Source organism: Pangasianodon hypophthalmus, chromosome 6 (genome assembly GCF_027358585.1).
Source record: "Pangasianodon hypophthalmus isolate fPanHyp1 chromosome 6, fPanHyp1.pri, whole genome shotgun sequence".
Classification (NCBI taxonomy): Eukaryota; Metazoa; Chordata; class Actinopteri; order Siluriformes; family Pangasiidae; genus Pangasianodon; species Pangasianodon hypophthalmus.
In genome coordinates, this window is record NC_069715.1 from 30,808,654 (window position 1) to 30,823,475 (window position 14,822).

Here is a 14,822-nt window from a genome sequence, read left to right on the forward strand (position 1 = left end):
CAGCGGAAGCCGTGATCATTCTCCACCCTTACAATCTCACACTGATAATCTCCTGGAGGCAAACCCTGGGCTTCTTTTATACAAACTAATTATTACAAACTTATTCCTGAAATGTTCTCAGGAGTTAAAACAGTTCATGTTCATGATAATGGAAAAATGTCTTCAAGTCTTCAAATCGTACAACTGTCGATGAGTTTCTGTTATTTTATAAACGGATTACGCTGTCACGTTTAAATCACTTATTTATTTCAATTACACACCAATTTAATGATATTTTGTGAAAGTTAATACCAATAAATTCCCCTTTTTACATTCACAACATGCACACACACACACACACACACACACACACACCTGCAGCCTTTTTATTAAAAAAAATGGATTCAATGGAGCCCCTCAGAAGGTCAAGCATGCCGCATGATCCTATCATTATGGGAACATTTTGGACCCTCTAAGAAAGCAAACACACAAACACACACACACACACACACACATACACACACAAGGTTTGCTATTCAATGGGCTCTTTGTGGGTTAAAGTGTTCAAAAAAGTGGTGTGTTTGTGTGTGTGTGTGTGTGTGTGTGTGTGTGAGTGTGAGTGTGTGTGTGTGTAGCAATACATAGTAGAGTCATTATTCTGGGCAGGACTGAGGATCGCTGACTACAGGTGTGTCTTGTCTATGTGCGTGTGTGTGAGAGCGAGAGAGAGAGAGAGAGAGAGAGAAAGAGAGGGAGGGTGTGTGTGTGTGAGACAGAAAGAACGTCTACCTGTTTCAGACCGAGAAGAGCGAGCAGGGAAAAGGCAGGTAAGTGCTGTGCTTTCTTCTCTCTGGTATTTTTCTCGGCTGATTTCTGTTTGAAAGTGAGCTCTATAATTCATTTGAAATAAATCTGCTTTCTGCACGGTGTGTGTGCTCATAGTGAACACACTGCAGCCCAACCTGTGGCTGTGTTGGAATCTCTCAAGGTGAAACTTTTTCATAATTTGAGATGATTAGATTAATTGGATGTGACGAGAGAGAGAGAGAGAGAGAGAGAGAGAGAGAGAGAGAGATTACAGCGAGGACAGAAATGTGGGTAAATCATTTAGAGGAATGAAACAAACTTTTCACACAGTTTGTTCTAAAATACTCACACAGTGTCACAGGTGCTCTAACAGGCTTTTCTCAGAGCTGTTCCAACATGCCTTCACACACACACACACACACACACACACACACACACACAGATGGAAAACGTGTGTGTGTGTGTGTGTGTGTGTGTGTGTAGCCAGCAGGTGTTAACAACCTGTTGTGACCGTGTGTAAGAGTGTAAGTGTATGCATGTTTACTCTGATGATGAGAGGCTTTGTCACTATCGGTTCAAAAAGAAAGGATGTGTGTGTGTGTGTGTGTGTGTGTGTGTGTGTGTAACAGGGCAATGCTCAGTGAGTGGTTTTGGTGGGATCGTTTGTGGTTGCCTGTGAATGTCACATGGGCAGATCTGCAGGATAAAGAGGGCCAGGTTTACGCTCATGTATCCCATCTGTATATGATTTTACCCATCGCTGTAGTGCTGCTGGGACTCAGAGTCCTGTATGAGAGGTAAACACACACACACACACACACACACACACACAAGAGACAGAGATAATCTCTGAACAAATTGTTTGTCTAACTGTAGGAGTGTGTGGATTTGCATGTGTGTGTAAGGATAAAGAACGATATGTGTGTGTGTGTGTGTTTGTGTGTGTGAGATGAAAAACCGTTCTTTGGGTCCGTTCTTTTGAAAAAATTGATTGCGTCATGCTCCTGACAGACTAATTGCTCCACCTATCGCTGCAGCCCTCGGAGTGAAAGACAAATCCCGCCTGAGAGCCTCAAATAATCCCACACTGGAACAGTACTATAACACACACTCTAAACATCCATCAAAGGTAAACACACACACACATATACTGAATACAATGTGTCACAAAATCTTGTACACAAGTGTTCAGTATTCCATGCTACAAGGGGTAGGGTTAACTCCAGCTGATGTACATTTAGACACACCCACAAAACTCCATAAAATTGCAACTAAATGGTGAAAGAGCGCCTCCTAAGCGCACTAAATCTCCCAATAATGCAGCTCAGCCACTGCAGCGCGTCGGCTACCATAGACACGCATTTTAGCTAACGTAGACATTACTTTTGTCCTTATTGAATGGCTAGTCTTATTTCTCTTAATTGATGGATTTGTTTTGGAATCACATTGTTCAGGTCATTAATATGAAGCAACACGAAATGACCATGTGATCCGTTAATAAAATTCAATTCAATTCAATTTTATTTGTATAGCGCGTTTAACAATGGACATTGTCACAAAGCAGCTTTAAAGAAATAAATGGATTCACAAAAATATATTGTAAATATTTGAATTTATCACTGTGAATTTATCCCTAATGAGCAAGTCAGAGGTGACGGTGGTGAGGAAAAACTCCCCGAGATGATATGAGGAAGAAACCTTGAGAGGAACCAGACTCAAAAGGGAATCCATCCTCATCTGGGTGACACGGATAGTGCGATTATAAATAAATCCCTTCTATTGTGTACTATATGGACAAATAGTGCAATTGTGCAACCAATAAATTCATCACAGTATTTGCAAGAGGTCCGGCTGGTTAAAATCTATCCACTGTCCACTGATGGAGTCCTGAGTACGAAGCTGCTCGTGGCAACTGCAGCCCCAAAGCCACTACAGCAATCACAGTCCCAAGCCATTACAGTACAGTACAGTACAGTGCAGCTCCCCATATGTGATCCCCAAGCAGCACCATCTCCACAGCCCCCAGGTGGCGCCATCCCCAGCAATCCAAACAGTTCTTCAGGCCGTCCATATGGGGCCCCAGCAGCACTGAGCGAACTCAACTGATGAGAACTCCAACCAGAAGTAGGGCGTCAGGATGGGTCAGGCAGCGAGGAGGAGCAGAAGGGGCATCAGGATGGATCAGGCAGCGAGGAGGAGCAGAAGGGGCATCAGGATGGATCAGGCAGCGAGGAGGAGCAGAAGGGGCATCAGGATGGATCAGGCAGCGAATCACAGAAACATTTATATGATTATTTAGACGATCAGTTGAGGTTCACATTAGTGAGTCTCCTTGTACAGAAATTTACACAAACTTAGGAGCAAAACACAGGATATGAACGTTTTTTCCAAATAACTGAATTGTGTGTGTGTGTGTGTGTGTTTGTGTGTGTAGCTCGATGTTAGAGGGCTCAGTAAGAAGTTGAGCTGGTCAGAGCGTCAGGTTGAACAATGGTTTCGCAGACGGAGAAATCACGACAGACCTGGAGTGCTGAAGAAGTTTAGAGAAGCCAGGTATGTAATGCAGCGGTAATTTCCTCTCTAAAATAATCGTACGACAAATTAGAGTCAAAACTTTATGAATCATAGATCAGTTTTATGTATCTCTTATATAGCAATTATTGTATGTAGCTTTTCACGTGATTTTTGTGAATCAGCTTCCACAAATTCAGATATTAAACCTCAGCTGAACTGAAGTCACTGCTAGAGTCGTACACCTGTCTCCGCCCTCTCACCTTTCTAGAGTCGCATACCTGTCTCCGCCCTCTCACCTTTCTAGAGTCGCGTACCTGTCTCCTCCCTCTCACCTTTCTAGAGTCGTACACCTGTCTCCTCCCTCTCACCTTTCTAGAGTCGCACACCTGTCTCCGCCCTCTCACCTTTCTAGAGTCGCATACCTGTCTCCGCCCTCTCACCTTTCTAGAGTCGCGTACCTGTCTCCTCCCTCTCACCTTTCTAGAGTCGCATACCTGTCTCCTCCTTCTCACCTTTCTAGAGTCGCGTACCTGTCTCCTCCCTCTCACCTTTCTAGAGTCGCGTACCTGTCTCCTCCCTCTCACCTTTCTAGAGTCGCGTACCTGTCTCCTCCCTCTCACCTTTCTAGAGTCGTACACCTGTCTCCGCCCTCTCACCTTTCTAGAGTCGTACACCTGTCTCCTCCCTCTCACCTTTCTAGAGTCGCGTACCTGTCTCCTCCCTCTCACCTTTCTAGAGTCGTACACCTGTCTCCGCCCTCTCACCTTTCTAGAGTCGCGTACCTGTCTCCTCCCTCTCACCTTTCTAGAGTCGCGTACCTGTCTCCTCCCTCTCACCTTTCTAGAGTCGCGTACCTGTCTCCTCCCTCTCACCTTTCTAGAGTCGCGTACCTGTCTCCTCCCTCTCACCTTTCTAGAGTCGTACACCTGTCTCCTCCCTCTCACCTTTCTAGAGTCGCGTACCTGTCTCCTCCCTCTCACCTTTCTAGAGTCGCGTACCTGTCTCCTCCCTCTCACCTTTCTAGAGTCGTACACCTGTCTCCGCCCCTCACCTTTCTAGAGTCGTACACCTGTCTTCGCCCTCTCACCTTTCTAGAGTCGTACACCTGTCTCCTCCCTCTCACCTTTCTAGAGTCGCGTACCTGTCTCCTCCCTCTCACCTTTCTAGAGTCGTACACCTGTCTCCGCCCTCTCACCTTTCTAGAGTCGTACACCTGTCTTCGCCCTCTCACCTTTCTAGAGTCGTACACCTGTCTCCTCCCTCTCACCTTTCTAGAGTCGCGTACCTGTCTCCTCCCTCTCACCTTTCTAGAGTCGTACACCTGTCTCCGCCCTCTCACCTTTCTAGAGTCGCGTACCTGTCTCCTCCCTCTCACCTTTCTAGAGTCGCGTACCTGTCTCCTCCCTCTCACCTTTCTAGAGTCGCGTACCTGTCTCCTCCCTCTCACCTTTCTAGAGTCGTACACCTGTCTCCGCCCTCTCACCTTTCTAGAGTCGTACACCTGTCTTCGCCCTCTCACCTTTCTAGAGTCGTACACCTGTCTCCTCCCTCTCACCTTTCTAGAGTCGCGTACCTGTCTCCTCCCTCTCACCTTTCTAGAGTCGTACACCTGTCTCCGCCCTCTCACCTTTCTAGAGTCGTACACCTGTCTTCGCCCTCTCACCTTTCTAGAGTCGTACACCTGTCTCCTCCCTCTCACCTTTCTAGAGTCGCGTACCTGTCTCCTCCCTCTCACCTTTCTAGAGTCGTACACCTGTCTCCGCCCTCTCACCTTTCTAGAGTAGTACACCTGTCTCCGCCCACTCACCTTTCTAGAGTCGTACACCTGTCTCCTCCCTCTCACCTTTCTAGAGTTGTACACCTGTCTCCACCCTCTCACCTTTCTAGAGTCGTACACCTGTCTCCACCCTCTCACGTTTCTAGAGCCGGACACTTGTCTTCGCCCTCAGACTGATAGAATTGTCGCCTTGGCTCCGCCCCTCAAAATATTACAATAGTGATATGTTTCAGTCAAAGTCCTCAAGTTATGAATATTAAATATTGCATTTAAGATAATTGTGTTAAATTTTAATCCATAATCCGTAAAAACATTTTAATAAATTTCAGATTCATCGCTGTAACATCGCTTACAGTCACAAGTGCACGTTTACCAACCTGATTATGATCTGATCATTTATGATTCACAAAATGATGATGATGATGATGTCATTATTATGATGTCACAACTATGTTCTAAAATAACTCCATACAGGTACACTTACACACACACACACACACACACACACCCACACACATACACACACACGAGACATTATTTATATAGGAAATCTTTACTGATAAGTAAAATGTCATTGTTGAGCACTACTGATATTTATCTGAGCGTGAAATGTTTTTGTGCAGCTGGAGGTTTGTGTTTTATCTCTGCGCTTTTCTCGGAGGTCTCGTGGCTTTACATGACGTAAGTATTTAGAGATTTCATGAAAACTTTGTGGGAACTGAACAGAGGAACGTCAGAATAACCTTGAATTATCATGTGTGTGTGTGTGTGTGTGTGTGTGTGTGTGTGTGTGTGTGTGGTTGACTGCATGAGCATGAGCAAGCATGTGTGTGTGATTCGCCTCAAGGATAATAAGTAATTTATTTCCATGTCACCTTAACATGCATGAACGAGCCTTTTTACACACACACACACACACACACACACACACACACACAAACAAACACGTAACTAATCCACACACAGCCACAGATTCTAATGAATTAAAATGAACGTGTGTATGAGCTGTGTTATTGCACATTTGACCTCCTCACATTAAAACTCTCAGCTTCTGTTAAAATTATTATTTATAGAATTTGCTCTTAATGATTTACAGAAATCACTCCCTCTGTCTGACTTATTTCCGGAAATGTCGACCACACACACACTTTACGCTCTCGTGGCTCCAGCTTCCTCTCTGTTCCAGGAATTAGAAGGACCATTTCTTTTATTAAATGAACTCTATAAATCTTTACAATCCTACAAATTACTCACACCATTCAAAGCTAGATTTAAAAAATAATATTCCTACCATGTGTTCTTATTTTATTCTATCTATCTATCTATCTATCTATCTATCTATCTATCTATCTATCTATCTCAATCCCATCATTTGTTTTCATCTTGTTCCTACAGTTGGAGTATTTGTTGTTATTAGTTGTTTTTCTCTGAATGGTTTCATTGCTTTTCTGTCATTTTATTCTATGAATTTAAGTTGATTTGTTATATTGCTTTATCTTAGTGCTTTGACTTGTTTTATACTTTCTGAAGTTGATTTCAGACAATTTTAACTGTAAAAGTTTATTTATTATCCAAATAAAGTTGCCATCTTTTTTTGTTGTTGTTGTTGTTGTTGTTCTACAGAAACCGTGGTTTTATGATTTACGTGAAGTGTGGGCGGGATTTCCCAAACAGGTAACGTAGAAATCCGTTTTATGACTTCTTTATGCTTTTTAAAAAATTTAAAAGCCATAAACTCAGGTGTAGTATTACAGAGAACATCAGCTGTAAGTCTGTAGGGAATAGTTAAAATTCTAAGTGGAAACTTTATTCCAGAACCTACTTCTGTTGTCCCTCAGGGGAAGATTCTATGTAAAACCGTATAACGCAGTGTTTCCCATCAGAAATGGCTTCATGTAGAACCTTTTTAGGAACCTTAGAACCCTGAGGCTTGGTCACAATAAGAAGTAAATTGATGTTTAACGTGCAATGCAAATTAGGATGTGTGTGTATAGATAAAATGTTATATTATTTATTTATTCATGGGTGAGGCCTCATGGGTGTGTGTGTGTGTGTGTGTGTGTGTGTGTACAGACCCTGCTGGACTCGCAGTACTGGTATTACATGATTGAGATGAGTTTTTACAGCTCCTTGTTATTCAGTGTGGCCGTAGACGTCAAACGTAAGGTCAGAGTTCATTCTAAAGCCTCTTCACACACACGCACACGCACACACACGCACACACACACACATACACATGCACACACGCACATGCATACACACACGCACACACACTATACTGCATGCAATGACTGTATTTATAACCTACACTGTTAGGGAAAAAAAAGGTCTAGAACCCTTAAGCATTCCTTAGTTTTATCTCTGTGTAAACTCTTAAAGGTTTTATGGAGAACCCTACGAAAAATGTTCTCACATCCACGAGGGTTCCAAACTAGAACCTTTTACAGAAGCTAAGAACCATTAATGTTACCAAGAACCTTTTCAAATGATTATTTTTCTAAGAGTGTATAAAACTTTATTCATTTACAAAAACACGATAAATGTGTCAATTATTTGTAATTACAGTTAACGTACATTTAACTTTAGTTTCTTCCTCATTGTTATTTCAGTACTTTCTAGAGCAGACAAGGAAATCTTTAACAAAAAAAAAAAATGGACTCCTTCAAATACAAATTAATTTTGACATTATTATTTATATAGTCCTACTTGTTTTGATTGACCATCAAATAACTATAAGAACTTAATAATATACAATTATAATGACTATAATAAAGTTTAAAAACATTGTGAATCCTCTGGCTATGCTTTACAGACACTGGCATTCAAAATGTAATTAATAATAATAATAATAATAATAATAATAATAATTGCATTTGTCTGGAATTCCCTGTAGCTTCCTGGTTTGTCTGTGATTAGATACAGACTAATCGTAAATTTAGGTTTGTGCCCTGAGCACATAAAAGCCGTATACGAGGAAATTTATCAGTGGAGTGTATAACCCTAACCCTGATAAGACTCGGCTCACTTTTTAACCGCTCTTCCTTCATAGACGTTCCTCTTTTTCTGATTTTTAATACAAAACTCTATTTCTCTATTGAATGGACTATGGGTGTTTCTGAAGTGTTTCTAGATGTACATATCTATCCTGTGTTTATAAGTGTGTGTAGATGTACAGTATGTGGTTGTGTAATAATATTCCTTGCATGTGAAAGCGATGGGTTTATTAATGTTTTTATCTGAACGGATTTATCACTTCTGTGTCTGAGGGCGAGCAGGTGATTTTACCTGAACACAGCGCTGATATCATATCTGACCTCTTACAGATCAAAGTCTGTGTGTGCGCGTGTGTGTGTGTGTGTGTGTGTGTGTGTAGGATTTTAAAGAGCAGCTGGTTCATCACTGGGCCACTTTAACACTGCTGTCCTTTTCCTGGTGTGCAAACTACATCCGCATCGGGACTCTGGTCATGCTGGTGCACGACGCCTCTGATGTTTTATTAGAGGTAGGAGAACAAGAGAGACGTCACAGAGAGCAGAATATTCCAGCCCAGTCCAAATGGATCGTCTGCAGCTAAAAGTCAGCCAGTAAATCACCCAGCTCCATGTTCTGATCTCAGACACATTCGATGAGTCCATCACTGCCGTGTCGTTATTAAAAATAAAGTTGTTGGAAATGGTTTGATGCCAGAGAAGAAGCCATTTTTGGTTTCCTAGACAACCTTTTGATTGAATGATGTTCTCTGTTGGAACTTCCCTTCTTAAATGTTACCTGCATGTAGAAGGATCTTTGTGATGATCTTTGTTATGTTTCTTGTGACTACAACAAAAAACAGTCAAATTATCACAGACCGGGAAGTTCCTTAGAGAAGATCCTTAGAGAAGTTCCTTAGAGAAGTTCCTTAGAGAAGTTTCTTAGAGAAGATCCTTAGAGAAGTTTCTTAGAGAAGATCCTTAGAGAAGATCCTTAGAGAAGTTTCTTAGAGAAGATCCTTAGAGAAGTTTCTTAGAGAAGATCCTTAGAGAAGTTTCTTAGAGAAGTTTCTTAGAGAAGATCCTTAGAGAAGTTTCTTAGAGAAGATCCTTAGAGAAGTTTCTTAGAGAAGTTTCTTAGAGTAGATCCTTAGAGTAGATCCTTAGAGAAGTTCCTTAGAGAAGTTCCTTAGAGATGTTTCTTAGAGAAAATGCTTAGAGAAGTTTCTTAGAGAAGATCCTTAAAGAAGAACCTTAGACAAGATCCTTAGAGAGAGTTTCTTCTATGTCATTTCTCTAAAGAACCTCTGCAGAAGAGTGTATGTGGGCCAGATGAAAGTGGAGTTTGTGAGACATCACTGGGCCATCATAAGCAAATAAATGATTAATATGATCACACTTGAGTGCAAAAGTTTGCACACCCATAACACAAAATGAAGAAATGTAATTTGTGGTAATAAATGTAGTCTTTAATAAGCAAAAAGTTTAAAAATGATATCAGTTCAAAAGTTTGCAACATCATTAAAAAAACACCCACAAACATTTCCATAAAGGTTCTTCGGTCTCGTGCAAAGGTCTGAAGCCCATGTAAAGCACTTGTGTGAAGATATAAGTGAAGTTGTTTGTAAAAAAAAAATGGTGTGTAACTGGTCTTTCTTCCTCTGTGAGTCGGGGAAGGTGTTTAATTACGCGGGATGGACGTGCACCTGTAACACCATCTTCATCCTCTTCACCGTGGTCTTCATGGTCACCAGGCTGGTCATCTTCCCTTTCTGGTGAGAAATAAGACATGGAGAAATCTGAATAAAAGTGAGTTTGGTGATAAGTGTGGTGTTAAAGCGGGCCGTGTTGCAGGTTGATCCACTGTTCCTGGGTTTATCCTCTGGAACAGTTTCAGCCATTTTTTGGATATTATTTCTTCAACGGCATGCTGGTGGTCCTGCTGCTGCTGCACGGGTTCTGGGCGTCGCTCATCCTGCGCATGGTCATAAAACTCATGTTTGGTGAAGTGAGTGTGTCTGAAAAAGAATTCAAAAATGCACGTATTTAAGAAATGGCACATATAGAATAATCTAAATGAATTATTTCTCTCTTTACAGATGAAAGGTGATGAAAGAAGTGATGAGGAAGAGGAGGAGAGTCAGGATGAAGCACAAAACCACAACCATACACACTGTGAGAGTTCTGCTAACGGATTATCTAACGGTCACTGACTCGAAACCGGACGCGAGGACTGCGAGGACATATGAGGACGTCGATTCAACTTTATGTCCATATTGGGCACAAAAACTTTCACTGACTGACTCAAGACATTTATTTTTAGACGCATGTTTTTCAGAATAGGTTTAAACTCAGAAAAGTGTTAAATAAAACTTGGACTTCCATCTGGAGTAGATCTGGATCATCTGGATTAATGTGTGATTGTTACGTGACAGTAAAACTTTAATTTAAGGTTCTGGAATAAATTGTTTAGAATCAGGTACTATGTAGTTCAACAATTTTAAAAATTTAATTTAAATTATTAATTAATTAATTCTCATTAGGATACACTTTAGTTTTAGTTTTTGTAGGTTTTAACCTTCTTTCCAAATATTAATGTAAAAAAATTAGTCTTGAACTAAATAATCTTAAATATTTATTACTTCATAATGAATTAGTTATTAAGGTTTAATTAGTAAGCGAAATATTACTTAATTATAATTGGTTTATTTTCTGAACCTTAAATTAGTGTTACCAAAGTGATTACAAAAATAAATACATTCAGGTGGTGACACTTTACATTAAAGTTCCCTCAACACACATTATTTACATCATCAGCATTAGCATAATTATTATCATTAACACCACACCATAAACTTCAACGTTAACAGCGTCAGTCGAGCAGATGATTATTATTAACATCACAGAGCTGTTGGATTCTGAATTCTGGATTGTGATTGGTCAGAAGGTGTTGATTAATTTTCTATAACACAGCTTTATATGATAATATAAATCACAGGTTTATATTAATGCACTCCTTCTAACATGTTATAGTAAAACACTTGGGGATGTGCTGTTGTAGGAAAGTAATCAACTCCGGGGTGGTAATGTAATTTATTCTAACTTCTGAGGATTTGACTGAAGTCCTGATGGAATTCAGGTGTGTGTAGTCATATTTAAACAAATAATGAACACATTTTTGTTAGTTTATTAACATTACTAATGTTGTGTTCATGTTAATTAAGAGAACTTTAATGTAAAAGTTAACAAACAACACACATTTTTCATTGTCATCTTTTTACTGAACAAGATTTAAACAATAAAGTTTATAACCTGAATAATTACATGAACTCTTACATTTCTTAGGAACTCTGACCTGAAGCTGAAGTTAATGAAGTTAAAGTCGTGTTTTCATGTGAAACGTAACTTTTATTACTTTTCTAAAACTGTTAGATGAGTTTTGTTTTAAAGCAACTACACCGTTTTAACTGAAAACGTCATTCTCTGTAAGTTTGCTGTTCATATGGATGATTAACACTACGCAGTTTATTAATGAATTAATCATAAATATAATATTCTCTATTCCTGCTGCTGGAGTCAGTGCTAGTCTCGCCTGGCATTAGCACAGAAAACAGGCTAACAGTTAAATATAGTCTGTATATGCTTCCAAAATTACAGAAACTTACCTCAACATGCCTTCTAGCGAGGTAAAAAGGAGACGCCTCGTTTTAATATTTGAATATTTTACTGAAATATTTCACTGAGAGACCTCTGAAGGTCTAAATAAAAACATACAGAGTAAAGAGTAAGTTTCTTTTCTTGGAAATGTAATTAAGTAAGAGTACAAGTATTCAATTTCAGTAATACTCAGGTAAAGTATAAATATGCCAGAAGAATAATCGAGTATTTCACACTTCTGTCTGTCCCTGAGTTTTAAATTACAACCTACTATTAATAAAGTTATTCATTAATTAATTTAATAATTTAATTTCACAATTTCTCATTGGGATCCACTGCTTTCCAAAGATTTTCCCTGTTTTATTATTAAGTTTTTATTTTGGTTTTTGTAGGTTTTAACCTCCTTTTTAAATATTAATTTATACAATTATTCTTTTTTTAAAAAATAAATAAAATATTAAATATTTATTAAATAATATATTAAATATTTATTACTTCATAATGAATTAGTTATTAGGGTTTAATTAGTAAATGACTTACTACTTAATTAGTATTAATTAAGTGAGTTAGGCTTTCTCAGCCTTCAGTAAAACAGCCAAATTATTATTGTACATATTTAAATAATGTGCTGAATTTTTTAAAATAGTTGTGAAATGTAATATCATTTTTATATTTATATTTGTCATTTAGAAATGATGCATATGTAAATCTAAAGCATACCATAAATGATGTGTTTATTTAGATCACTTTTCCTGCATCAAGCAACAGAAGAGTCGTTTGATCAAAAAGCTTTTTAAAACAAATGTCTCAGCAGATTTAATAACAGAATAAAAATAAGACATTTTTTTTACTTTAATACAGTAATTATAATGTTAGAATAGTATTCACACACACACACACACACACACACACTCAGATATTCCAGGTGCTCCTCAGGATGTTGATGTAAACCTGGTCACTGGGGATTTCGATACTCAGTCCCTCATAATAGTCCTGAAACTCGGCATAAGACACGTGTTTAGTGACCCTTCCTGCGTCCCGTACACACGTGAGGAAGTCTAATGCTGCTCCTGCAAACAGCCGAATATATAAAAAATTACAAACACCAAACATCTGTCATCATACTGATCACTCAGTAACTCCATAACTCAATAATATTATTCTCTAGAACAATAAGAGCTGCTCTGGAACCAGTCTTTTATTATTAATTATTTTTATCTTTTCTTTTGTCAATCCTCAAGTTTTATTTCGTTCTACCAGTATGACAGAGTGAAGGCTAATCTACTTCCTACTTCCTACACACACACACACACACACACACACACACACACACAGCAAGCTGTGTTCCTGTGTTTCCTGACTTCTGGCTCTTCAGTGCATTTCACTCTTAGCTTTTAGACCTTATAATTCAATGTTTTTGAGTTTGACTGCAACCTCCAGTGATCATTTTAACAAGTTAATAATAACAAAATGCACCTTTAAAAGTGTTTCTGGACCTGTGATGATATGGTGTGATATATATTATATATATATATATTATATAGCCAGATAATAGAACTTCAATGATATATTTTTAAAAATAATAATAATAATACTGGCTTGAGATCTGCTGTTTAAAGCTTTACTGCTTACATTTTAGCTCCACCCCCAGCTGAGACAAAGCTCCGCCTCTTTTTCTTTTATCACGGGGTGGGGGCAGTTGAGGGGGCGGGTTCACTGTTTCCAATTCAATTAAATTCAAAGTAGTTTTTTGTATGATTGTACATAACACAAAACTGCAAAATCTTCAGGGAAATGATGAAACAGGAATTAAAAAAACAGAAAACATCAGTGACAATGAATAATAATAGCAGCAGAAATAATAATAATAATAATAATAATAATAATAATAATAATCTTTTTTAAGAGTTGTAATAGTAATTGCATTTCACATCATAGGCAGTAGAGGGCGCTAAAATTACTAAAATGACACATTCCTTTAAACATCCTGTAATTATAATTATAGCTATAAAGGTTATTAAAAGTGAAAAGCTGTGTAGTTTCTCACCGTGTTCAGTCTGCTGCTGATTAACGCAGTAAAATTTCTCAATATCAGTCAGAGAAACTGAACCCGTTTTATTGGGGTCGAGTTTAATGTAAACCTGAAAAGAGAGAAACAGAAAATCTCAAATATCCATCTGACATCCGTCTCGAGCATTAAAGTGTTAAAGTGTTAAGTGTTAAAAGTGTGTTAAAAGTGTTAAGTGTTAAAAGTTGTGTTTGTGGAGCTTCGAGCTCTGTAACCTTTATAAACACAGCTTTTCTGCTCTCGTTCATGTCTCCGGTCACAGCGCACATCACCTCAGCGTAGTCCACCATGAACTCTCTCTGCAGCCCCACGACCCTCCACACTGCCTCCACCTCCTGAACACAGCAACACAACGTCAAACACAACATAACACACCTGTACACACACACATACACACACAGCTCTCCCTCAGCACCACTGCCGCTATACGCTATACATTGATTTTGGGTTGATTTGGGTAGATCCGAAAAAGTTCACATCAACTTAAAACTTCATTCAAAACTAAAATTTCACATTTCAGAAACTGAATCTGTTTCGTCTCAACTGTGGAAAATAATCTGTATTTATTTAATGCTATAAAAAGAGTTATGAGAGAGTTAGTGTGTTATTATTAATCTTAATTGTCTGGCAAAAATATAAATGTTTAAGTCATACTGTCATAATTTGGTTTCTGTTAGTTTTAACCTGGATTTCATTTTAGTTTGGGTTCAGCTTTGGGAGTTAATAATGTTGTTGTTATTGTTGTTGTTGTTGTTGTTGTTGTTTTAGTTTCTGCAGTTGGTTTTAGTTTGGGTTCAGTTTTGGTCTGGGTTTGTTTTGGTTTGGGATTAGTTTTAGCCTGGGTTTAATTTTAGTTTGGGTTAAGCACTGATTTGGGTTAAGTATTGGATTTGCTTTTTATTTATATTTAATTTTAGTTTGCGTTAAGTTTTGGGGGTTAATAATTTGGGGGTTAATAATGTTGTTGTTGTTTTAGTTTCTGGTCTGGGATTGTTTTGGTTTGGGATTAGTTTTCACCTGGGTTTAATGTTAGTCCGGGTTGAGTTTTGGT

At 38.7% G+C, this 14,822-nt stretch overlaps 2 protein-coding genes across 2 annotated transcripts in view; one reads left to right on the plus strand and one right to left on the minus strand.

Moving 5' to 3' along the window:
• Nucleotides 1-697: 697 nt before the first annotated feature.
• cers3b (ceramide synthase 3b) lies at nt 698-11,786 on the plus strand. The gene is made up of 11 exons (XM_034305022.2): nt 698-806; nt 1,416-1,583; nt 1,798-1,915; nt 3,221-3,339; nt 5,701-5,758; nt 6,701-6,751; nt 7,151-7,243; nt 8,451-8,579; nt 9,715-9,821; nt 9,901-10,054; nt 10,146-11,786. Exons 2-11 carry the CDS (start codon nt 1,420-1,422, stop codon nt 10,257-10,259), a joined length of 1,107 nt encoding a protein of 368 aa, XP_034160913.2. The 5' UTR covers nt 698-806; nt 1,416-1,419; the 3' UTR covers nt 10,260-11,786.
• Nucleotides 11,787-12,420: 634 nt separating this feature from the next.
• caps2 (calcyphosine 2) overlaps nt 12,421-14,822 on the minus strand; it is a 9,991-nt gene continuing 7,589 nt past the window's right edge. Inside the window, exons 14-16 of the mRNA XM_026913535.3 lie at nt 13,987-14,106; nt 13,751-13,844; nt 12,421-12,773 (exon numbers count right to left, since the gene is read on the minus strand). Coding sequence (XP_026769336.3) covers nt 12,616-12,773; nt 13,751-13,844; nt 13,987-14,106 — 372 coding nt within the window. The 3' untranslated portion in view covers nt 12,421-12,615. The remainder of the gene's footprint in view (nt 12,774-13,750; nt 13,845-13,986; nt 14,107-14,822) is intronic.

What these genes read in the sequence shown, in the direction of transcription:
- cers3b (XM_034305022.2), top strand. Translation starts at nt 1,420, where the DNA reads ATGCTCAGTGAGTGGTTTTGGTGGGATCGTTTGTGGTTGCCTGTGAAT. An exon ending in AAGAAGTTTAGAGAAGCCAG is followed by an intron (nt 3,340 to 5,700) that starts GTATGTAATGCA and finishes GTTTTTGTGCAG; the next exon opens with CTGGAGGTTTGTGTTTTATC. An exon ending in GTCTCGTGGCTTTACATGAC is followed by an intron (nt 5,759 to 6,700) that starts GTAAGTATTTAG and finishes GTTGTTCTACAG; the next exon opens with AAACCGTGGTTTTATGATTT.